The 25,518-nt window shown below is 37.1% G+C and overlaps 4 protein-coding genes across 8 annotated transcripts in view; 2 read left to right on the forward strand and 2 right to left on the reverse strand.

Annotated features, from left to right (window-relative positions):
• Positions 1-1,439: 1,439 nt before the first annotated feature.
• LOC106880375 (regucalcin) lies at positions 1,440-8,053 on the forward strand. 2 transcript variants are annotated; one of them, XM_014930261.3, is made up of 6 exons: positions 1,440-1,792; positions 4,987-5,150; positions 5,389-5,571; positions 6,286-6,498; positions 7,167-7,310; positions 7,731-8,053. In XM_014930261.3, exons 2-6 carry the CDS (start codon positions 4,994-4,996, stop codon positions 7,937-7,939), a joined length of 906 nt encoding a protein of 301 aa, XP_014785747.1. In that variant the 5' UTR covers positions 1,440-1,792; positions 4,987-4,993; the 3' UTR covers positions 7,940-8,053. The 2 variants fall into 2 exon arrangements, with proteins under 2 accessions (XP_014785747.1, XP_014785746.1); XM_014930260.3 differs by lacking the exon at positions 1,440-1,792 and adding an exon at positions 3,583-3,728.
• A 2,715-nt stretch (positions 8,054-10,768) lies between these two features.
• LOC106880394 (regucalcin) lies at positions 10,769-15,241 on the reverse strand. Of its 3 annotated transcripts, none has more exons than XM_014930308.3 (6): positions 15,105-15,241; positions 14,258-14,414; positions 13,406-13,588; positions 12,511-12,723; positions 11,612-11,755; positions 10,769-11,096 (listed from the first exon to the last, which is right to left on the reverse strand). In XM_014930308.3, exons 2-6 carry the CDS (start codon positions 14,412-14,414, stop codon positions 10,888-10,890), a joined length of 906 nt encoding a protein of 301 aa, XP_014785794.1. In that variant the 5' UTR covers positions 15,105-15,241; the 3' UTR covers positions 10,769-10,887. The 3 variants fall into 3 exon arrangements, with proteins under 3 accessions (XP_014785794.1, XP_089222601.1, XP_052830800.1); XM_052974840.2 differs by lacking the exon at positions 10,769-11,096 and adding an exon at positions 11,299-11,456; XM_089366475.1 differs by lacking the exon at positions 15,105-15,241 and having other exon boundaries at positions 14,258-14,691.
• Positions 15,242-17,295: 2,054 nt separating this feature from the next.
• On the reverse strand, positions 17,296-24,795 carry LOC106880392 (regucalcin). Of its 2 annotated transcripts, none has more exons than XM_089366479.1 (6): positions 24,658-24,795; positions 22,031-22,194; positions 20,067-20,249; positions 19,083-19,295; positions 18,495-18,638; positions 17,296-17,605 (listed from the first exon to the last, which is right to left on the reverse strand). In XM_089366479.1, the coding sequence occupies exons 2-6, from the start codon at positions 22,185-22,187 to the stop codon at positions 17,397-17,399; spliced, it is 906 nt and encodes a 301-aa protein (XP_089222605.1). In that variant the 5' UTR covers positions 22,188-22,194; positions 24,658-24,795; the 3' UTR covers positions 17,296-17,396. The 2 variants fall into 2 exon arrangements, with proteins under 2 accessions (XP_089222605.1, XP_089222606.1); XM_089366480.1 differs by lacking the exon at positions 24,658-24,795 and adding an exon at positions 22,320-22,432.
• LOC106880395 (regucalcin) overlaps positions 22,948-25,518 on the forward strand; it is a 13,208-nt gene continuing 10,637 nt past the window's right edge. Inside the window, exon 1 of the mRNA XM_089366482.1 lies at positions 22,948-23,028. The gene's annotated coding sequence lies outside the window, so the exon portion shown is untranslated. The remainder of the gene's footprint in view (positions 23,029-25,518) is intronic.

Genomic DNA, 25,518 nt, shown 5'->3' on the forward strand with positions numbered 1-25,518 from the left:
TTGCATTCTTTCTCCTTCACGAGTGCATGTGTGGCTGTGTGGAAGATGAACCCTTTGAAATCAAATTGTTTCAGTTTCAATCCCATTGCATGTCTTCTGCTACATAACTAGGAGATGACCAATGCATTGTGAGTGGAGATTCATGGACAGGTAATATGCAAAATCTGTTGTACCTGTAGAGGTGTGTTTACATTTACTCCTCTTAAAAACTGGTTTTGTTGTTTAAGTTCCATAACTTAGTCCAACCCATGCCAGCATGGAATGCGGATGTTAAACGATGAAGATGAACTTAGTAGTTTCATCATCATCATTGTTTAACGTCCGCTTTCCATGCTAGCATGAGTTGGACAATTTGACTGAGGACTGGTGAAACCAGATCGCTGCACCAGGCTCTAATCTGATTTGGCAGAGTTTCTACAGCTGGATGCCCTTCCTAACGCCAACCACTCCGAGAATGTAGTGGGTGCTTTTACGTGCCACCGGCACGAAGGCCAGTCAGGCGGTACTGGCAATGGCCATGCTCGAAATGGTGTATTTTACGTGCCATCTGCACAAGAGCCAGTCCAGCGGCACTGGCAATGATCTCGATTCGAATGTCTTTTCACGTGCCACCGGTACAAGTGCCAGGAAGGCGACGTTGGTAACGATCACACTCAAAAGGTGCTATTTACATGCCACGAGCACAGAAGCCAGACAGCTGGTGCTCTAGCAACGATCACGCTCGGACGGTGCCATCACAATTTTGCTTTCACTTGCCCAAACAGGTCTTCACAAGCCGAGTATAGTGTTCAATGAAAGAGATATTGGCATAGGTGCCAGTCGTGAAATTTAGTTCAATTTCAATTTCACTTGCCTCAACAGGTCTTCGCAAGCGGAGTTTAGTGTCCAATGAAGGAATGGTACGCATAAGTGGGCTGGCTACATCCCTGGCAGAGGCCTTGGATTTAGGTCTCACTTGGCTTGCCGGGTCTTCTCATGCACAGCATATTTCCAAAGATCTCGGTCATAAGTCATTGAGATCTTTGGAAGTATGCTGTGCGTGAGAAGACCCGGCATATTTGTATATATATATATATATATATATACAACGGGCTTCTTTCAGTTTCCGTCTACCAAATCCACTCACAAGGCGTTGGTCGGCCCAAGGCTATAGTAGAAGATACTTGCCCAAGGTGCAACGCAGTGGACTGAACCCAGATGCATGTGGTTGTAAGTAAGCTACTTACCACACAGCCACTCACATATTTTTCAATGTAAATACTGCCCTACCCTATCCTATCATGGCTATTATTGTTATTATTATTATTATTATTATTATTACTATTATTATTACTATCATTGTTATTATCATCTCTCTCACCAATTCAAATTCTGCCAAGATGAACTTTACCCTTTCATAAAGTAATGTCTGAGTACAGTGACTGATGCATTCGATTCACAATTCCCACAAAAGTTTTGAGAAGACTTATAAGGTTTATATCGAGCACAACTTAAAAACAGAAACAATTATTATTAATCTCCACTCTCTCTCTCTCTTTCTCTCTCTCTCTCTCTCTCTCTCTCTCTCTCTCTTTATCTTTAATTATTCTGACCTTTGCCCATAGATTATCTCTCTATTAATACACACATGCACACTCACACACACACACACACACGCACGCACGCACGCACGCACGCACGCACACACACACACACACATACACACACACACACACACACACACAAGTGCGCGCGCGTATATATAATTTAGTTTTCTGCAAGGAAGAGAATCCTTGTATTTGGTCAAAAAAAGGTAAGTTGTTCTCTCTTTTTCTCATTAATCTTCCTTCGTGATCCTTCGAAGGAGTTTCTCTTTATGCAATGTTTCAACTTGCTAGAAATAGCAACCAAATCTCCTTCAAATCACAATTTATTGTTATAGAAAAAGCAAGGCTACATTACTTATTGTAAGTCTCAATATATCAAGTATCATAATAGAATAATTGGATTGTCACATCTGGAACGTCTCTGAGGGCAAGTCTTTTCAATATAGCTTGAAATTTGAGTAAATAACACTATTCTATGGACCTTAGCAGAATTCGTTTTTCGTGTAACAATCTCGTATTTTGCACATTCCCTTTGATTAATTCGACCAATCAGAGAACCTTATGCGTTCATTTTGCCTGCTAGAAATAACAACTAGATTTCCTTTGACTTATACTGTACCTATTCAGAAATGATGGCTAATGCTACATTAGATAATGTAGTATGCAAAATGTAGTTGGCCAACAGATCGCGGTATTTCAGGATTTTGTTCCACTCGGCCGCAGAAGCTGTGGACCTCGCCCTGACAGCAGCATCCAGGATGTGAGAAGAAGCAAAGGAGTCGCTAACTGTGACATCCCAGACAAGGCACCTGCCTTGCGACCAGGGGCACAGGGTGATGCCGTCAGGTCTCTTCCCCTCACATCTGGACAATCCAGATGGTTCCAAGATGGAAGGAATGTTTGTCCGGGCCAAGCTCCTCTCGAGTATCAGGTTCAGCTCCGTATGACTTGCGAAGCAACCAGCATTCGAATGGCAAGGAAGACCACGGAGCCCTGTGGAGTTGAGGAGCCTGCCACAACGACAGATCAAACTCGTGCATACGTCAGCTCCCACTCTGAGGGCAATGGAGACACGAAGTTCGTCCAAGCTGAGTAGGCCACCAACATTAGCCACAGGGATGGCATCAATCCAGTCACCTGAGTATTTGGCGATAGCAGACAGTAAGCGGCACCTTGAAAACTGGTCCAACTGGATGAAGAGGGAGTCGAAGGTGGTCTTCGAAATTATGTTATCCGAAGCTCTCTGACTCCGACAGTCCTCCACCTTCTCAGGAGAAGACAAGCCTAATTCGCTCCAGTGTTGGAGAGCTTCATCCAACGCCCTGTTGGAACTGGTCCATGCTGGAGAGGAGAGGCTGTTGCATACCAGGGTGGAGCAGGCGTGGAAGCAGGGGAGAGAGAGGGACGAATACTTAGAAAGACCAAGACCTCCAAATCGCTTGGGCAATGCAGCCTGATTGTGGGACGTTGGAAAGAGTCTGACATTGACTAAACATTCGAGTCTCTCTCAAAGATTAGGTTGTCGAAGCGTTGGAAGCACGATGGAAATTGGTAAAATGGGCTGACTCTGAGTAAATATAGACGCTTAGGAATCGAGAGGTAATTCCTAAGTATGAAAAAGCCTCGATGGGATTCGATAGCTTCAATTAGAATTTAATATGCAAAAAAAAAATGTTCGTACACATACATGCCTACATAAATCCCGTATGCTTACACACATCACGCATATCTACAAAATGAAGCGAGTAATTTCTGGAAAATATTGCGATGTGTGTCAGTATGTGTACGATTGTACCAATTCCTTTTATTTTTTCTTCTTATTAAATTCCTACATAATTATAATCAACACAGTGTAAAAGGTATTTGTATAAAATTTCATTAAAAAATTGCCCATTTTTCTGCATGTTATGGGGAAACAAAGTCGGTGGGCGGTGAGGCCCAATTATGTAGTTTTTTGAGTAAGTTGATGCTATTTTGAAGGGAGGTAATCCATTCTGGCTTTATATAATTACTTTGACTCGGTCCGTCACACCCAGTTGTTTTGACGGAGAATTAGTTACTGCAGGAGGTTGTTCAAAAGCTGCAAGGCAGAATTTAAACTACTTGTTCTCTCGCAATTTCTTCGATCGCAGAAAACTTCAGGTCGGTAAAGTTTTATCCAACCAGTATCGGTATGGTTTTATCATGTTGTGCCTTATATATTCAAGTAGTGAAGTTCTCTTAGAACTTCGGTGCAAGTTATACGTGTGTTTGTTATGCATGCAATGCAGATATGTACTATGTGGCTGCATACGAATTTTTGTGTGTATATCTATGGCTGTGTGGTGAGAAGCTTGCTCTCTCAAGCTCATGGTTTTGAGTCCAGTCACACTGCGTGGCACCTTGGGCAAGTGTCTTCTACTATAGCCTCAGACCGACCAAAACCTTATGAGTGGATTTGGTAGACGGAAACTGAAAGAAGCCCGTCGTATATATATATATGAGAAATAATTTCTTGAATTTCACGGATTTGATCACTTTTAGCTGCAGTGCCTAGATCTTGACTTCTGTATACATTCAAGGTCCCAATCTTGTTAATTATGTGTTTTGGAATATCGATGTTTTATGTGTGTGTGTGTGTGTCCATACCATCGCTTGACAACCAATGTTGGCGTGTTACGCCCCCGAAACTTAGCGGTTCGGCAAAAGTATCTGAGAGAATAAATACAAAGAATAAGTCCTGGAGTCAGTTTATTCGACTAAAACTCCTTAAGTCGAATAAATGGAGTCATTTAACTCCAGCATGGCCGCAGTTAAATGACTGACACAAATAAAAGAATAAAAAAGAATATATATCCAGGTAGGCGGACATCAGCAATTGGTAGCACATACAAGTAGGAATTTTTCCGTTTTGAAGGCGATTTTTCAGATTTTTTTTTCACGGTGCCATTATGGGAGAATCTTTTTAGCAAGAAAACAAAATTTCGAAAAACTTTTTTTTTTTTTAACGGCAATAGTTAGAGAAATAAATTTATAAATTACTTTTGTGCGTGTGTAATGGAAAACCAAAGGAAGGTTAACTGAGAAGATAGTTTTTGTACGTGGTAAATGCTCAGGTGCTATAAACACTGAAAATGTGCAGAGAACAGTTTCTGTTACGTTCCAGGGAGGAAAACTACAAGTAGTTGATAGCTTCTGTTACCTTGGGGACCAAGTCAGTAGCGGGGGTGGATGCTCCGAAAGTATACAAGGGCTTCTTTCAGTTTCTGCTTACCGAATACACTGAACCATTTATATATTACGAAAAAGATAAATAAATAAAACACACCAAGTAAATTAACAATATTTTTAGTAAGAAATAAAATGGATCTGTTTTTTGTAATTTCTTCTTTTTTTTTTAATTTTTTTTATCTCATTTCAGAAACAAGATGTCTGTGTCTGTTGTCTTGAAGAATCCCTGTCAAAAAACTGGAGAAGGACCTCATTGGGAGGAAAGTACTAAATCCTTGCTGTTTGTTGATATTGAACCTGGAGGTATACACAAGTGGAATTCTGTAGACAACACCCACACCAAGTTTAATACTGGTATGTATATATGTATGTGTGTGTGTGTACTTAGTCATGTATGAATGGATGGATTGTGCGACTAGTTGGATGATTGTATGCTTGTGATGATCAAGCACTATTCATTATCATAGGATATCAATCTCTTATACAATTATCGTATGATATCAATATTTTATTACTTGATATTAATCCATTTGTCATGTTGTATAATCAAAATATGTGTTTTTAATCGTCTCTTGTATGTTTAATTTACCAGATGGAAAGGTTAGTTTTATCGTTCCTTCGGAATCTGGTGGTTATATCGTATCCAAAGACACAAAACTTGCTGGTTTTGACTGGGAGAGTCAACAGGTGAAACCATTCATTGATGTTGAACCAGACAAACCAAAGAATAGATTCAATGATGGAAAATGTGACAGCTCTGGCAGACTGTGGGCAGGTTTGTATTTCTTTGTTTTACACATGAGACACATATACAATCAAGAGATGATGCAGATATCTTCTTGATATCCTGTTGCATATTTTGATTATATATATATATATATATATATATATATATATAAACTCAGTGTGTGAATTATTTTTTGTACATAGCTGCACACAGAAATATGAATGACATTCACTGTGAAATTTTATCTGGATGAACAAATTTCTCCTTTAGACTTTCATTGTGAAAAGCAGACCATCAGACACTTGTCTTTCAGTTTGATTTCATCTCCTCAGTGATAGATACCACCTTCCACCTTTAGTGCTTGACAGAAACTTCTGTTCCTATGTAAAAATTGGCAAGCAAAACATTTGTTGATGTCTGCTGAAGTGTGCAAAGCTGGAATTAATTCAATGCAAGCTTATTAAATAGTAAGAATCATAAAAAAAAAAAAAGAAATATTTTATTCTTTACTGAGCCACAAACCTCTTGCTCTTTTCTGTTGCATTTGCTAGACTCTACATTCTAAATTGCTCCAGAATGTTGTCTGTGTGTATTTAAACGTCTCTACTCTCCATGCTATACTCTACATTCTTATCACTCTTGAGAAATTAAGTGAACCCGTGATTAGCCAGTCAATTACTTATCAACACTTTTGTACACAAAACTTTCTTGGATTGCAGAGATTTGTGAAAAGATTTACTGTTTAAATCTTTCAATTTTTAGGTACAATGGAGGAATTCACGGGTGAACTAAAACCGACTGAAGCTGGACATTTATACCGACTTGATAAAGACCGATCACTGCATACCGTCAAAGATAAGATCAATATATCTAATGGTTTGGCCTGGACATCAGATGACAAAACCATGTTCTACACCCATTCTACTCCAAGAAAAGTGTTTTCTTATGACTATGACGTTTCTAAAGGAGAAATCTGTAAGTTTTGTCAGTCTGAAGTGTTTCTTTGTTTAGAAATTTGAAAATTGAAGCAAGGATTTTCAATTGGAATTGACAAGTGTATTACAAAATAACATGTTTTCATTTACAGTCCTATATTTAAGAGATGAGGAATTATGTACATTATTTACATTATTTACATTTGACGGATATTTGCAATTATTCTTGAAATAATTTTTATTTCGTTCATCAATTTGAATATAATCTCATACAAATACAGTGTGGTCTCATATTCATAAAATGTGAGCTGTTGAACATTTCGAACACTTTTCACCAGTGAAATGAAATCAGATGTATCCACAAAAGATTTCACAACCATTAACTGCAGTAAACAGCTTTATATATCAAACCAATTTTTGTTGTGGAATGTCATGTTTAGATCTATTTTTTATTGAGATATGTTAAGTGTATTGTGACAATGTGGCATGCAGGAAATATCAATTCTAACTTTTGTTTGATATTTACATCATTTCTAGAATAGCCATGAAATTTAATTTTACAGGCTTAACTGAGATTATCCATGTAATTTACAAATTTCTTGCTAAAAGTTTAAAACACTCAAAAGACAATAAATTTAATTAATCCTTAAAATGTTGTCATGGAAACATTTTATTTTAGCAATAAATATTTTCTGTTTCTTTCTTTAGCCAGAGAACAAGTGGTTATTGATTTTGAAGGCAAAGAATTCCATGAATTTGGGATACCCGATGGAATGGCAATTGATTTGAATGACAAGATATGGCTGGCTTGCTTCTCCAGTAGCCAAGTATTCCAGATTGACCCAGAAACAGGTACAGAAAATGTTATTTCTTTAATTAAACGTCTCACTCATTGAGCCTGTCAGAGTCTGTATTTGTTGTGGCTACTCTAGTCTAGTCTAACCTCATGGCCTAGTGGTAAAGATTTTACACTCGCAATCACAAGATAGTGGTTTCAATTCCCAGACTGGGCTACGTGCTGTGTTTTCAAGCAAAAAACTTTATTTTATGTTGCTTTAGTCCACTCAACTGTTCAGGGGAAGTGCTGTAATCTCAGTCACTTATGCACCATGGAAGCTGGGTCACCAGCCACATAAATCCTAGGTTTGCTGGCAATGACTCCAATCAATGTGATTGATTGAAATAATGAAGATAATATTGAAGGTAGTAGGTTGTATAGTTTTCAGTTTTGGACAATTCCTTTGACTTATTTAATTTTAAAACTAATTTCAGGTAAAATTCTGACGTCAGTCAAATTTCCCACAAGTCAAATCACTTCCTGTTGTTTTGGAGGCCCAAACTATGACGAGCTGTATGTGACATCGAGTGCTTCCTTTTTGACAGAAGAACAGTTACAAAATGAAGAGAAATTTGCCGGAAGTGTTTTCAAGGTCACCGGGTTGGGAGCTAAAGGGAAAGCAGCTCCTAACTTTCAAGGATAGTCTACAACACTCTCCAGGTACACGTAATAATATGAAGATCACTGGTGCTACAATTATGTTTGTTCATAGATGTGTTTTATAAAATCAATAATGAAATAAATGAAATTCAAGAGACTGTCTTGTTTGTTTTGTATTCTTTCTCCTTTATATGTGGCCTTGGGGTTTAGATGTTCTTCTTAGAAGAAGCAGACACATAATTTGGTTGTGTGCCAGTGAATATACAAAGACAGAAGGGCAGGGATGAAATTTGTTTCATGGAGTTTTGTTTTTCAAATTACTTGGTGACCCTGTCAGTACAGGTGCCACTTAAAATGCATCCAGTCCACACTGTAAAGTGGTTGATGTTCGGAAGGGCATCCAGCTGTAAAAACCTTGCCAAAACAGACACAGAAGTCTAGTGCAGGCTTCTGCTTGACTGGTTCCTGTCAAACCGACCCATCCATTCCAGCATGGATGGTGGACATAAAACAATGATGATGATGATGATGCAAACCCAGAACCAAAATTTTTTACAAAGTCAATTTTAAAAAAATCTTTGTATCAAAATAAATACAGGCATTAAAATAATAATAATAATACTCTTTTACTTGTTTCAGTCATTTGACTGTGGCCATGCTGGAGCGCCGCCTTTAGTCAAGCAAAGCGACTCCAGGAAGCCTAGTACTTATTCTATCGGTCTCTTTTGCCCAGCCGCTAAGTTACGGGGACGTAAACACACCACCATTGGGTGTCAAGCGATGGTAGAGGGACAAACACAGACACACAAACACACACACACACACATACATATATATATATATATATATATATATATATACACACATATACGATGGGCTTCTTTCAGTTTCCGTCAACCAAATCCACTCACAAGGCTTTGGTCGGTCCGAGGCTATAGAAGAAGACACTTGCCCAAGGTGCCACACAGTGGGACTGAACCTGGAACCATGTGGTTGGTAAGCAAGCTACTTACCACACAGCCACTCCTGCGCCTATAATAATAATAATAATAATCATGATAATAATTACTATTATATTTGTACATCAATCATAGGCTTGCAGGAATAGGGACGACATGAAACTAAAGAACCGCTAATCTAAGACTATTTAAGAATAGGAAGTAGGTCTAAGCAAAAATGCAAGTAGTCTTTTGTTATCAAATCAACGTGTGTTTTATGACTAAAAGTCTGAAATAGAACACGACTGTTCCAAGAAAAGAAAAAAGCTAATAGAATAATGTCAGAAAAATAAAATTAATGTTATAGCTTGATTCCGTAATCATGTGAGGATGAGAAAACATGAGTCTTAGGAAAATAATAGAGTAGTAGAGAATGTAGTGTTCATGTTAGTAATTAGTTTGTGTGGTTTGTGAATCAATAGAACAATAAAAGAGATGAACGTACATGTTCACTACCATTTATGTTCCAGTATTAGTTTTGGTCATTCACATCAGCCAAATAGTCAATATACTGTCTGTTTTAGATGCAGTATAAGTCTCTCTCTCTTTCTCTCTCTCTTTCTCTCTCTCTCTCTCTCTCTCTCTCTCTCTCTCTCTCTCTCTCTCATTTCTCTTCGCATCTGATCTCTTTCTTAAGCTCCTGAACAAATTTGACAATCCAATCAAAGGTGACATTGGCCTGCTTGCCTAGCTAAGAAGGTGGCAGCGTTCAAAAGCTAAAACGAGACAAAGCGCATTGTGACTAGCAATGTATAACATCCAATAGTCTGGTCAATCATGTGATCATGTGATGATGAAAGTACAAAGATTCTATTGCAATCGTTGAGTATAGGTGGTTCATGAGTGATTACCTTTCTCTGTATATTAATTAAAATTATAATCAACATGATATTAGTATTGGTGCTTGTGAACTTCAGAGTCTGGAAGAAGAATCAAAAGGGGTGGGGGTGTAGTTAAAACTGAGAAATCTAGAAATTTCCATTCAGTTGGAATTGCTTTTTAAATCACTTATAAATAAAATAGATTTACAAAAAGTCACATCCCATTTGTCTGTTAAATGAGGAAACTATTAAATGACGAAACAATTATTATTTATCATTTTATAATTGTTTTAAATATAAATCAAAAATCGATTAATTTTATAATTGCAATTGATCAAAGATGTAGCAATCTTAGGCAACGATAAGTTAGGTTCCACCATCATTGCATGCACTATTTTATCCAGTCAGATATTTTAACACATAGCCTGGTAGTCTGAGAGTCATTTTTGGTTTGTTTACTATGGGACAGTAGTCTCATACATACATGAGATGAAACGGAATGGTTTGAAGGACGTTTTCCTGTAACACTATGCAATTAATGACTGTTTTGTAAGTATGCCATACCAGTATTGACTAATATTCTTTCACTGGTTACTGTTATTGGACTGTGGCCATGCTGGAGCAATACCTTCAGGGGTTCATTGAGGATATTGATTCTAGTATTTATATTTCTGTCTGGAATTTATTTTATGGACTGACTTGTTTGTCAAACTGCTAAGTTAAACTGCTAGGTTACAGGGCAAGAACAACTCTGGGAGTTCTCAAGTAAACATAAATGTATGCACACACTTGCACTACATACCCGCACACACATGCACACACACACGCACACACACACACATACAATATGACAGGATTCCAAACAGTTTCTGTCAAGCCAATTTCACTTTAAAGATATGGTTTCATCTGAAGTTATAACAGAAGACAATTGACCAAGGTGCCATGCAATAGAACTGAACCAGAAAACATGTGATTGCACAGAGACCTTCTTAACCACATAACCACACACGTACATAGAGAGAAGAAAGAACACAAAACAAACAAACAAAAAAGTCTCTTTCTCTAATTTACTTTTATTTCATTATTAATTTTATAAAATATAACTGTGATAAAACATAATTATAATATCTGTGGTTTTTCAGTTACTACATATACCTGGATAGTGGTGTAGACTATCCCTGAAAGACGGGAGCTGCTTTACCTTTTGCCCCCAACTCGGTAACCTTAAACACACTTCCAGCAAGTTTCTCTTCATTTTGCAACTGATTCTCCGTCAAACGGCTGGCACTTGATGTCACATAAAGTTCGTCATAGTTTGGGCCTCCAAAACAACAGGAAGTGACTTGACTGACAGGAAACTTGACTGATGTTAGAATTTTACCTGAAATTGTTTTTAAAATTGAAACGAAGAATTAAAAAGATATCTTATTTTTGAATTTTTCTTTTGCAAGAATTCTGACCTGCAGCCTGGAATTGTATTTCAAGTAAGTCATACTAATTACAAAACCTTTAAACACTGGGCCTCTTCAGTTTTTGATTAAATTCCCAGAAATTTTTCCATTTCTATTTTTCTTCTTAATGGTTTTAATTTATTCAACTAATTTTTTTTTTCTTTTGTATGTTATCATATTGTCTTATCTCTATGTTAAACATGTCCACACATTGTTTTGCTGCTGTATCAGCTTGCATTGGTTTTATTGTATTTTATTTTTTCATTTCATCTGACTGTTTTTGTTGTTGCCTACATAAGAACAAATGTATTTATTTTATGATTATAGAATGTGATGTGAGGGAGATATGGCTGTTATTTTTGTTAGATAAAATGATCATGAGAAATAGAGATTCTTTCGTCTTGTGTCACACAGTTTTTGAGTAAAGAAATAAAACATTTTATACCTGTTTCTGGATCAATCTGGAATACTTTGCCACTAGAGAAGCAAGCCAACCATATCTTATCATTTAAATCAATTGTCATTCCATCTGGCACCCCATATTCGTGGAGTTCTTGGCCTTCAAAATCAATAACCACTTGTTCTCTGGCTAAATATGGAAACAGAAAATATTTACTATTAAAATAAAATATCTCCATGACAACAGTAGAAGAATTGTCTATTGAATTCCATGTTTTAAATTGATAGCTGGCTTCAAATTTCTCAATGCAAAAGCATGTTTACATGTGAATGTATATATTTATGTGTGAGTATACTGAGGATTGAACTCACTCTGCACCATATTCACTTTTAATTACCAATTAATAAAATTGCAAATTACAAGATTTCTGCTTTGTGTTTTTGGGACAGAATTAATTAAATAACAATTGTCCTAATCAATAAGGGGGTAATTTAATTTTTTCTCCTTATTGATTCTCACATTTTACGTAAATGTGACCCTTTCATATTTGTTTACCATGTGGACCTCTGTTTTAGGATAAATACACTGAGTCCCTTTGTGTTATAAGAAGTGACTAAAAAGAGTTGGCAGCAGGAAGGATGTCTGATCATAAATCACTGTCTTAGAAAATCTCTCCAAGCAATGCCAGCCTGGAAAAATGGAAGTAAGATACCGATAAAGGCCTGGTGGGTGTAGAGGAAGAAAATTATTTCAAGAATAAATAATTGTAAATACAACAGAATTAATTTTAATGAATTGAATTAAATTTTATTAAGTTTTTGTGATAGAGCAGCAGACAAAAATACCTTGTGCTATTTTGAAACTTGCCTTTAGGTTTTAAACCAAAATCCTTGGATCTTTACCAATATCTAATTAAAAAAACACTTAAGACTGACAATACTTACAGATTTCTCCGGTAGAAACATCATAGTCATAAGAAAATACTTTTCTAGGAAGCGTATGGGTGTAGAACATGGTTTTATCATCTGCTGTCCATGTCATACCATTAGATATATTGATCTTGTCTTTGATGGCATTGACCGAGAGATCTTTATCAATTCGATAAAGATGTCCAGCTTCAGTTATTTCAAGTTTGTCCTTGATTGTCTTCATGGTACCTAAAATTAGGAAAGTTGAAAAAAAAAAATAGTAACATTTCCTGAAAATCTTAGAAGTGCACAAATATTTTGTGTCTGGTTAATCTAACTTCAAATTATAACCTGTATTGCCTTTCAAAATAGAAGAATGTTGTTTTAAGCATTTTTGGTCATAGGTTTACTTGCTTGTCGGATATGACCTGGAGGTAAACAACAACAACATCCACAACAACATCATTGAAAATTTAAAAAATACAGAAGAAAGTTTCAATTAATAAATTCAATTGAAACAGCTTTTGATTAAACTACTGATATATGATAACTACAGGTATATAATTATGTAAAACAAATGTGGAATGACCCTAGCTGTAATGTTGGCTTCAAAGAAAATTCTCAAAAAGGTATTTGTGTTCAAACCCAGAATTTTGCTAAGAATGGCATGGATTTTCCAAATATGGCATTTCAAAATTTCAATAAATAGTAATAATAATAAACAATATATTCAAATACAATATTGTTACAAGTAATACTATAAGTATCACTGGACTTTGGAGCTAAGCCAAAAAATGTTTGTTCTGGTATGAAAATTGATAAACAAAAAAATTATTTATTTGTGTGAAAGCTAACCAGACTTGGATTAAAATAACAATGTACAGGAAACAAAAGACAAGCTTTTCTCATGCATAAACAATGAAATACAAACCTGTCCACAGTCGACCATAACTGTCACATTTACCGTCGTTGAATACATTTTCTGGTTTATCGGATTCTATTTTGATGAAAGGTTTTAATTCTTGAGTCTCCCAGTCAAAATCAGCAAGTTGGGCAAAACAGGCAACGATGTAACCACCAGACTCTCGAGGAATAATGAAGCTTACGTATCCATCTAATAAATTTGACACAAAACAAGAGAAGATGAAAATATTTGGGGATATAAGCCTTTGTACATATCGTGATGGAAACATCATGTTTCACTTCATACACACACATATTCATACACACATATTCACACATACACACACACACACACACACACACACACACACACACATATACACACAACTGACCAAGATGACGTCCAGTTCTACGTTTTCTGTGGCTGTAATTACAAACCTCATTTAATTGCCTTTGTCTTATCTCTCATTCTTTTATTTGACATCAACCATTTGTCAAATCTACCATAATTAGCCTTCAACACACAGTTACATACACACACACACACACGGATGAATATCCCTATACACACACACACACACACACACACACACACACACACACATGCACATGCACACACTAACACACACACTCACTCATACACACACATAAATATACGTACGTAGAAACATCAAAGAAATCTGATTTTAGGAATTTATCAAATCTGCCATAATTAGCCTTCCACACACACACACACACACACTGTAACGAGTGGTACCCAACATACTCAGTGACTGACTTGAACTCTCTCAAGAAGAACTGAAATTGAACACACACATACATAGACACACACACACACACACACACACAGATGTACAAAAATACAGATATACATACATACCAGCTTTAAACTTGGTGTGTGTGTAGTCAACAGAATTCCATTTATGTAAATGTCCAGTTTCTACATCAACAAACAGCAAGGATTTGGTGCTTTCCTCCCAATGTGGTCCTTCCCCAGATTTCTGGCAGACATTCTTCAAGGCAACAGACACAGACATCTCGTCGATGAAGAAATGAAATCAAAAAACCCAAAATATATAATACAAGATGCATTCCAGATGTTTTGAGACTTTTTTTTGGTGACACAGCTATGGCTGTCCTAAATTGATTATTGTAATTTTGGTGTATTATTACTACACATCTGTCTAATAAGCTGACCTGCCAAATTTTGTTATTCCAGATTGAAGGAGATAGCTGAAGCAGCACATTGAATACACCTTACAAGACACTGCTTATCGCAGGTGACTAGTTTGCAGAATGCCATCAGGATGCGAAGACAATTTGGAAGCTGACTACCCCCACCCCCCGTGGCTACAGGCTACGTGGATACTATACACATGACAACACACCCCCTACAACGAAGAAGAAGAAGAAGAAGAAGAAGCTGAAGAAGAAGACGAAGAAGAAGAAGAAGAAGAAGAAGAAGAAGAAGACGAAGAAGAAGAAGAAGAAGAAGAAGAAGAAGAAGAAGACGAAGAATAAGAAGAAGAAGAAGAAGAAGAATAAGAAGAAGCTGAAGAAGAAGAAGAAGAAGAAGAAGAAGAAGAAGAAGAAGAAGAAGAAGAAGAAGGAGAAGAAGAAGAAGCTGAAGAAGAAGCTGAAGAAGAAGAAGAAGCTGAAGAAGAATAAGAAGAAGAAGCTGAAGAAGAAGAAGAAGCTGAAGAAGAAGAAGAAGAAGAAGAAGATACCTGTTTCTTGTGGTGATTTAGTAAGCCTTTGTTGTAGTCTATGTTTTTGTAGAGTTATTGAAGTCCAGGATGGTGCACAGGGTGCCAGACCCGTCTCTCTCACAGCAAACAAATCTGTTCCTTCTGGTGAACTGTCAGCTTTTATTAAATTCTGATACAGGAAACCACCAAAAGTTGTTGATAAAAGAGGCAAGAAGGCCTACTGATGTCTTTGAAGAAAAATAGAGAGAGAGAGAGGGGGGTGGTGGACTGAGTTAGAGTATTAGTGTGATGGGGAGGAACAATAAAGAGAGAATGAGTGAGAGAGAAAGTAAGAGTAAAGAAGGGAGACAAATGGACAAATATAAGAAATGAAACATACACAACACAAGACAATGAGAGGATCTGCTAAAAATAACAGCAAAATCTTTCTCCAATCACACTTTTGTTTTAAAGATTTTTAAAAGCCTTATCAGAGGAGAAAGGGCAACATTCGTGACTATTTTCAGGATTTCCAGACCTTGAGGTGGTGGTCATGGATGGAGAAGCAGTTAACTCTTCTTTGACTAGAGACTAAACCCGAATACTTGCAACTAAGGGATTCCACTAAATGTCCCTGGGGAGAGGCAACAAATTAACACTAAAAGGCACAATAATCAAACAGGTTCGCACGCAATATTGTCCCTCAGCCAAATATCACTTGCTCAACCTGAGGATATTGTAACAGATAATTAGTCAAGGTGCATTGCACACCTTCATTTGTTTTTGAAGGTTCTATATTTTTATATATTTTCTCTCGTTGGCCACAGGCATTGCAGTGCAGCTGCGAGGGGAAATCGTTGAATCCCCATCCGTGAGTTATCAGAGGATGTGCAGATTAGTTACGGTTCAGTTCAGTCCATTATCGCTGAAGATTTGGGTATGAGACGCGTGTCTGCCAAGTTTGTGCCAGAACTGCTTTCAGCTGACCAAAAGGACACTTGGGTTTCACTTGCACAAGATCTTCTTGATTGTGTTAAGAACGATGAAAACTCTTTGAAAACTTTGCTTAGGCCTCTAAGCAGGTATCTCCAAGCTTTTGATAAAATTTGATGCAGATTCTCTGCTCAACTTTTTCTGTCATAGTCAATGCAATGATTACATGCTGCATATGTTCCAAGCACTACTGCAAACAGCAGGAAGTGAGCTTGAATGTTAAAACTTAGTGTGCATGCATGGCAGAGTTTGAGGCCAATTTATGCCAAACAGCTTCACTCTGTGGGCTTCAGCTTTGTTACTATGGGACAACAGTCTGGATACTTATTGATCAGACCATATATATATATATATATATATATATATATATATATATATATATATATATAGAGAGAGAGAGAGAGAGAGAGAGAGAGAGAGATGTGTAAATGCGTGCAATTCCTGCCATTCTAATGAGGGCAATGTCCTTTTTTGAAGCATGTCAAGGAATATATGAATAAGCTATCTCCATGATAACCATTATCTAGATTCTTATTAGGTATTGTTATTTAACACCAGACACAGATACAGTCCATAGTCCATAGACATATTATCAATGACACACCAAATGAGATCAGCATCGCTTTCTTAAAAGTAAGTATAAAAACTAGATAGATGGCTGGATGGACAGATGGAGGGAAGGACAAACAGAGAGATAGATGACAAGCGTCCACACACTTTCTGTCTACCAAATTTCCCTCACAAAGCACTGCGCAATCTGAAACTATGATAGAAGACATTTGCCCAAGGTTCCATGGAATGGGATCAAACCTGAAGCCATGTGGTTGCAAAGAGACCATCTTAATCACATATTCATATATAAAGGAGAAAAGAATATAAAACAAACAAAACATCTCTTAAATTACTTTTATTTATTTCATTATTAATTTTATATAACATATCATTATTAATTTTATATAACATATCTATGAACAAACATAATTATAGAACCTGTGATCTTTATATTACAATGTATAGCTGGAGATTGGTGTAGACCAGTGCTACTCAAAGTGGTGGTCCATGGACTGGTGCCAGTCCATGAGCCATCAGCTGCTGGTACATGGCGAGTTTCCAGAAAGGAAAGAAACATAAAATGCTTACGAAAAGCATATTTAATATTGTATTATTTGTTTACAAAATAAATATAAGATAAAAGATAATTGTCAACTTTTTCATTATATATATTGTTTCTGGTATGAATTAATATTACTAAGAAATATTACCGGTCCCTGGTACATTGAAAAAAAAAAAAAACTACCGGTACGCCACTTTAGATAGTTTGAGAAGCACTGTTGTAGACTATCCCTGAAAGTTAGGGGCTGCTTTACCTTTAGGCCCCAACTCAGTAACCTTAAAAAGACTCCCAGCAAGTTTCTCTTCATTCTGCAACTGTTTTTCTGTTAAGCAATAAGCACTTGATGTCACATAGAGTTCATCATAATTTGGACCTCCAAAACAACAGGAAGTGACTTGACTTGCAGGAAACTTAATTGATGTCAGGATTTTGCCTGAAATTGTTTTAAAAATAATAAAAGTCAGACAAATTATCCAAAATTTGAAAAATACTGAACCCATTAACATCCGGCATAGTTATTTCCCTCATAATTACCACTGTTGTTCCGATCACAATTATCTTCGATATTGCTGTCATAATTATGCTCACAACTATTATTATGTTTTATCATTTTCATTATCTCACTTGTAATTATCTTCATTATTACCTAAGATAATTGTTAGGAGGCACATGTACGCACACAACAGTTACTTCTGCTTACCAAATTCAATCACAAGGCTTCGGTCGGCTTGAGACTATAACAGAAGACACTTGCCCAAGGTACCACACAGCGGGACTGAACCCAAAACCATGTGGCTGGGAAGCAAGCTTCCTAACCACACAGCCATGCCTACACCTATCTTCAATATTTCTGTTCTGTGTTGTACTATACATTGGTGCATCCTTGGGGCACAATTCCAGAAACATAATCAGTTTCTCTATGAAAGAACATTACTAACATTACTAACTCAACCCCTTTTCCATTTCTGGACAAAGGGCTGTTGTCAAGGGTTACTCATGACTCTTCTCTCAATGCAATGTAACTGATTCTGAGACTAGAATTAACTCCAGTATTTGACTGGTCGCTTATTTCTTGAATCCAGAAAGACAAAAGGTAAAATTTACCACAGCAGGATCTTATTTCAGAGCACAGAACACTGGTGAATATATTTATGGCTCATGTGATGTTTTCATTTTCAAGAAACTGTTATTTGGCTGTTATTATTGCTGCAATATTGATATCAAATGTGTAGTGAAAAAAAAAACAATTAACAAAAACAACATGCTGAGTATTAAGACCTACAACAACGTAAACTTCAGTTAAGAAATAAAACATTTTATACCTGTTTCTGGGTCAATCTGGAATACTTTGCTACTATAATGGCTAGCTAACCATATTTTGTCATTTAAATCAATTGTCATTCCATCTGGTATCCCATACTCATGGAGTTCTTTGCCTTCAAAATCAATAACCACTTGTTCTCTGGCTAAAGAAGCAAACAGAATATTTATTGTTAAAATGAATATTTCCATGACAACATTGGAAGGGTTAATTAAATTTATTGTATTTGGGATTCCATGTTTTAAACTGTTATTAAGAAATTTGTTTTCTGATTGCATGGACAATCTCTGTTAAGCTTTCCAACATCTCACAAATTACAAATACAAGACTAAATCTTATTTTAATGAAATTGTACACTAACTGGAGAAGCAAATAAAAATTATTTCAAGAATAAGTCATGGTAAATACAACTACAATAAATTTTATTGAATTGAATTAAATATTATTAAATATTTGTCACAAAATTGGAAGAGCAGCAGATCAAATGCCTTTTTGTTATTCCAAAGCAAGATTTTGGATTCTAAGTTGAAATTCTGCTTGAATTGTTAAGTTAGCAATTAAAAAAATACTTAAAACTGACAATACTTACAGATTTCTCCAGTTGAAATGTCATAGTCATAAGAAAATACTTTTTTAGGAAGAGAATGGGTGTAGAACATGGTTTTGTCATCTGCTGTCCATGCCATACCATTAGATATATTGGTCTTCTCTTTAATGGCATGGATTGATAAATCTTTATCAATTCGGTACAAATGTCCAGCTTCAGTTATTTCTAGTGTACCTTTGAATTCCTTTATTGTACCTAAAAGCAGAAAAGTTTAAAAAGTCATTCTTTCTACAAATTTCTGTGCTCCTCAAATGTTTTGTGTATAAAAGTGTTGATGTTGATAAGTTACTGACTGGCTAATCAAGAACGAGTATATCAGCCTGCAGGGAAATAAAATGGGCTTGCAGGCACAATTGCACCCACAGGCAGGGGTTTCCCCACCCCTGATCTACCCAATACACTCTAACTCCTTGTTCTGTAATAACACTCATCATTGGAGAAGGGCAAGTTTGAGTATATTGTGTGAAGGACGAAGGCAATCTGACGTGGCCTCTAAATTAGCCTCGTGAAGTAGGATGGGGGTCAGAGTTATGATGATGATGATGATGATGATGCAGTCAACACAGTGGGTGGGAAGATAAGAGAGTGCTATGAATGAGACAGGTGAAAAGGAAGAGGTGAGCAACAGGGTGATGAGGTGTAAGGGCCAGGGAGGGGGACAATAATGTAAAGTGAGAGATAGCAAGATTGAGGCTCGGCAGAGGACAAAACACCTCAGCCTCAAACCCTAACCCTTGTGTCTGGGTATATTTAGCTATGGGTGGTCAGGCTCACTGCAGCACCATTTATCGCCAGTCAGGACAGTCTTTGGTCATCTCCTCTGTGAGATGCAGCATCTTCAGATTAGTCTTCATCTTTTCCTCCCATGTTTTCTTTGGTCTCCGTCTTCCCCAAGGTGGCAGAAACAACAACATTGCAACATTGGAAACAGAAACTAGAGAAGACATAAAACAAACAAATACAAACCTGCCCACAGTCTGCCATAGCTGTCGCATTTACCATCGTTGAATCTATTCCCTGGTTTATCTGGATCTGCTGTGAGGAATGGTTTTACTTCATGACTCCCCCAGTCAAAATGACACAGTTTCGAGTAGTTGGATACAACATAACCACCAGATTCCCGAGGAACAATGAAGCTTATATTTCCATCTGGTAAATTCAAGAGAAGACAAAAAAAACAAAACAATATATTTTGACAATACAATGTGATAATGGATTAATATATAAAAAAAAGATATTGATATCATATTATAATGTAGAAGAGGTTGATATTCTATGATAATGAATAGTATTTCACCATTGTTATCGTCATCATTATTTTCCCTCTTTTCATGGTGGTGTAGGTTAGAATGGTGTACACCAAGCTCTTATTGCAGTCATCTTTGTCATGAATTCTAACATCAAGGACAGAAGGCTAATCCATTGTAGAGAGCATTCACATATGATCAGGTATCTATTCTTCCCTGACAGTTAAATTTTATGAACCAGAACTTATTCCTCAATACTAGTACTAACCACCAATTTTCTAAAACTCTGAAGTCAGAAAGAGAATTGACAATTAAGTAAAAACTAAATATGTATTTGAAAATACATATACTTCCTTATTTGGTATTTCACTGCATACATACAAATACAGCATGACCTGTATAAAAATTTACTTCAGGAGGCTTAAATAGAGACACAATGGAGAGAATATCAGTTTTAGTACTACATATTTTGATATCAACCCACCTGAGGCCACCGCTGATTCTACAAAACAAACTTTGAAGGGATCTAAATTAAAACCTTCCAACAAAATCTCATGTTAATTTATGTTAATTTATGTTCCAGACATCAGCTTAATAACATCAAAGTTATCCTACCAAATTCTTCATCATTATTAAAATTAATTGAAACAAAAGCTGTTTTGAGGGGAATATGGTAAAAAAAAGGTTTAAACATGAGCAGCATGGGTGTGGTTTCTCAGTGCTGCTTGGGACCTGTAACTCTTTCGAACACCTGCAGCAAAGACAAATGCTTCTTGCAGCAGGGGTTCATAGAGCTTACCAACCATGTGGATAAATGCCTTCATTCCATCAGGGAATTTTTCATTGAGTTCTTTGTGTTTCTTGACTGTGGCCAGCCATTGTGTGCAACATGTAACACAGTCGGGATATAAATATAATACAACATACATAAACTGACACTCAGTGAGTTATGACGACAAAAGTCCCAGTTGATCTGAACAATCAAACGGCCTTCTTTTGAAATTAATGTGCAAGTGGCTGAGTGCTCCACAGACAAACATACCCTTAACGAAGTTCTCATGGATATTCAGCATGACACAGGATGTGACAAGACTGGCCCCTTTGTAATTACAGGTACAGCTCATTTTTTTCCAGCTGAGTAGACCACAGCAACATGAAATAAAGTGTTATGTTCAAGGATATAAGACACTGCCAGGAATTGAACACAGGATCTTACAAGTGTAAGCCAAATACCTTTACAACTATACCAAGCATCTTGTTGTTGTTGGCACTCCGTTGCTTACGATGTCGAGGGTTCCAGTTGATCCAATCAACGGAACAGCTTGCTCGTGAAATTAACGTGCAAGTGGCTGAGCACTCCACAGACACGTGTACCCTTAACGTAGTTCTCGGGGATATTTAGCGTGACACAATGTGACAAGGCTGACCCTTTGAATTACAATCACAACAGAAACAGGAAGTAAGAGTGAGAGAAAGTTGTGGTGAAAGAGTAGAGCAGGGTTCACCACCATCCCCTGCCGGAGCCTCGTGGAGCTTTAGGTGTTTTCGCCCAATAAACACTCACAACGCCCGGTCTGGGAATCGAAACCGCGATCCTATGACCGCGAGTCTGCTGCCCTAACCACTGGGCCATTGCGCCCCCACCAAACATACATAGATATATATACATATACTTATACATACCAACTTCACACTTGGTGTGGGTGTTGTCTACAGGATTCCACTTGTGTATACCTCCAGGTTCAATATCAAGAAACAGCAAGGATTTAGTACTTTCCTCCCAATGAGGTGCTTCTCCAGTTTTTTGACAGACATTCTTCAAGACAACAGACACAGACATCTTGTTTCTGAAACAAAAAATAGAATTAGAAAAAAAAAGAAAGAAAGAACTGATACAAGAACATAAAGTGTTTAATGTTTTGATTAAACAGCTTGACAGTCTTTCAATGTCCAACAATTTATATATACATACACATATAGACGTACACCAACACACACACACAGAGCAGATAGACAGCTATTTTTTTTATTACCCACGAGGGGCTAAACAGAGCAGATAGACAGCATTGTGATAAAGAGGTGGCGATGGTGGCAGTGGAGTTAGTAGTAGTAGTAGTAGTAGTAGTAGTAACAGCAATGGCAAAGAGGAGGAGGAGTAAAAAAGATTTCTGATTTAGGCATAATGCAGCTAGCTAGCTACTACTACTACTATTACTACTATTGATATAACGATGTAGAGGTCAACAGATCTGTAACTACTACTACTACTATTACTATTACTACTATTGATATAACGATGCAGAGGTCAACAGATCTGTAACTACTACTACTACTACTACTATTACTACAACGATGCAGAGGTCAACAGATCTGTAACTACTACTACTACTACTACTACTACTACTACTACTACTACTATTACTACTATTGATATAACGATGCAGAGGTCAACAGATCTGTAACTACTACTACTACTACTACTATTACTACTATTGATATAACGATGCAGAGGTCAACAGATCTGTAACTACTACTACTACTAGTAGTAGTAGTAGTAACAATGACAGGGAGGAGGGGGAGGAGATTGAGGAGGAGGAGGAGGTGGTTTCTGATTTAGGCATAAGGTCAACAGCTTTGAGAGGAGGAGACTTTGTTGATTACATCGATCCAGTCCTAGACAGGTACCTTTCTGACTGAAAAGACTTTCCAACAGTGACTATCCCATCATTTTTTGTTTTAATTCCTTCAGGCATCATACATCTAATCACTAGAGTAGCTAGAGTGTGTGCCTACCAGGGAGCGGCCCTTCTGTTTGCCGCTCCGGGACCCCACAAAAAAATATTGCTTACAGCAATAGTGCCACCCCCTCCCCTAGCTACACTAGTGCATCTAATACTACATTTCTACGGTGATTGCCTATTTGGGACAATGTCTCATTTTGACTTAACACAAATGTCACTCGATCCCAGTTGGTTGTTCATTAATTTCCATAAAAAATTTTTATTTCTATACTTTCGTTTCTATGACCTGTCGAAGGCCACATATTTTGCTTTGAAATGAGAGCAGAAAGTGAAAGATGTATGTACGTGTATATGAAATGGACGTGTGTGTGTGAGAGAGAGAGAGACTGAGTGAAGGTGTGTGTTGTCATGTATGCATTTTTTTGCATGTAGGTGTAAATGGCACTCACTCGCTCGCTCTCTCACACACATTATCTTTCATATACACGTACATACATAAATACATATGCATATATCTTTTTTGTATGTATGTATATATGTATGTATGCGTGTGTGTGTGTGTGTGAGAGAGAGAGAGAGAGAGAGATTAGGTGGAGGTGTTTGTTCTCATACATGTATTTTTTTTTTTGCATGTATGTCTTAGTACCATTCACTCGCACTCTCTCTCTCTCTCTCTCTCTCTCTCTCTCTCACACACACACACACACACACACACACACACGCAAATATCCATTTCATATACACGTACATACATCTTTCACTTTCTCCTCTTTCATTTTCTGCTCTCACTTCAAAGCAAATGTCACCTTCCACAGGTCATGAAAGCAAAAGTAAATAAATAAAATATTTTTACGGAAATTAACCAGTTGGGATCGAGTGACATTTGTGCAAGTCAAAACGAAACATCGCCCATTTCTACTAAAGGCACTAAATTTTGGGGAGGAGGAAAGAGGGAGGAGGGAAGAGGGAGGAAGATCTGATATACATGGACATACATAAACACACACACATGCACGTGTCTTCTGCCACGCCTCTTCCACCTCGACACGAGTGTTTATAAAGTTTTTCACGGAAAGTAACGAAAGATAATGACAATTCTGAGACTCAACCCGAGTGATTTTCCATCTAATTATCTAATGTAGTGTTAGCTTAATATTCCATTATATTCGGTATCATTTCTAAAACATACAAAATGATTTAAGGGGAATGGGGCTGCTATTTCTGGCTGGCGAAATGACCACATAGCACTCGGGTGGCTTCAGGAAATGGAATGTGTAAAGAACGAAATGGTTAGATGTAAAACGAACCGATCTGTGGCTCGTATAGAAGTTGTTGCTTACTACCATTGCAAACTATATTGAGACGTCTTGTCGTCAAAGACGTACATGTAATCATTGGGTAAATTTATAGTTTCACACCAGATTTGCTTTCAGGGGGAGGGGAAAGAATGGGGAGAAAATTATCTCGTGCTGAAATCGAGTCTGGTGTGAAACTATAAATTTACCAGCGAGGGGAACACCCAATAATAGGCAGAATGAAAATTCTTAAGAACGGAAGAGAAGAACATACCTTTTTCTTATAATGCACAACTGTAATGTTCGTCTGGTCAGACTGTTGTTGCAAACTAATTCTATTTAGTGTACACCCGGTGTTTATTTATGCCAGTTACACATCACATAATTTGTTCGACTTGTAGTCTATCGCTTTAGGAACTCGCTTTTCCGAATAGTCTGTCCTTAAGTCGGTTTATATATTGAAGAAGTAGACTTGTATTAGTTTATATGCAAAGCATTAGAATAAGTATACCAAAGTGAAGTCACAAGAAATAAGAAGAGGGAGGGGAGGAGACAATTATTTCTACATCTAAGCATAAGATTGACCGTTTCGATGGGGAGACGGTTGACACAATTGACTACATTTATTTGACTGTTCTCAGGCAAAGTTGCATTCGGTGGAATTGGAACAAGTCAAGAGATTGTAATAATAATCTTTTCTTCTAAAGGCACAAGACCTGAAATTTGGGGAAGGGGACTAATCGATTATATCGGCCTCATTGTTTCACTGGTGCTTAATTTATCGACCTCGAAAGGATGAAAAGCAGAATCGACCACGGCGGAATTTGAACTCAGAATGTAAAGACAGACGAAATACCGCTAAACATTTTGCCCGGTGTGCTAACGATTCTGCCGGCTTGCCATCCTTTCTTCGCTATAGATCCAAGGCCTAACATCTCGTATTGTAGGTGGGGTTTGCTAGTCGAGTACATTGACACCAGTACTCAGCTGGTACTTATTTTGTCAGAGGAAAGTCGAATTTATCGGCATTTGAACCTAAAACATAAAGAGCTGGAAGAAATGCCTCTGATAATTCTACAATAGGCAGAGAGGGATTGGAAAAGATGGACAAAAATAAATAATGTAAGCGTATGCA

This window comes from Octopus bimaculoides, chromosome 19, assembly GCF_046866305.1.
Source record: "Octopus bimaculoides isolate indiv1 chromosome 19, ASM4686630v1, whole genome shotgun sequence".
NCBI classification, from domain to species: domain Eukaryota; kingdom Metazoa; phylum Mollusca; class Cephalopoda; order Octopoda; family Octopodidae; genus Octopus; species Octopus bimaculoides.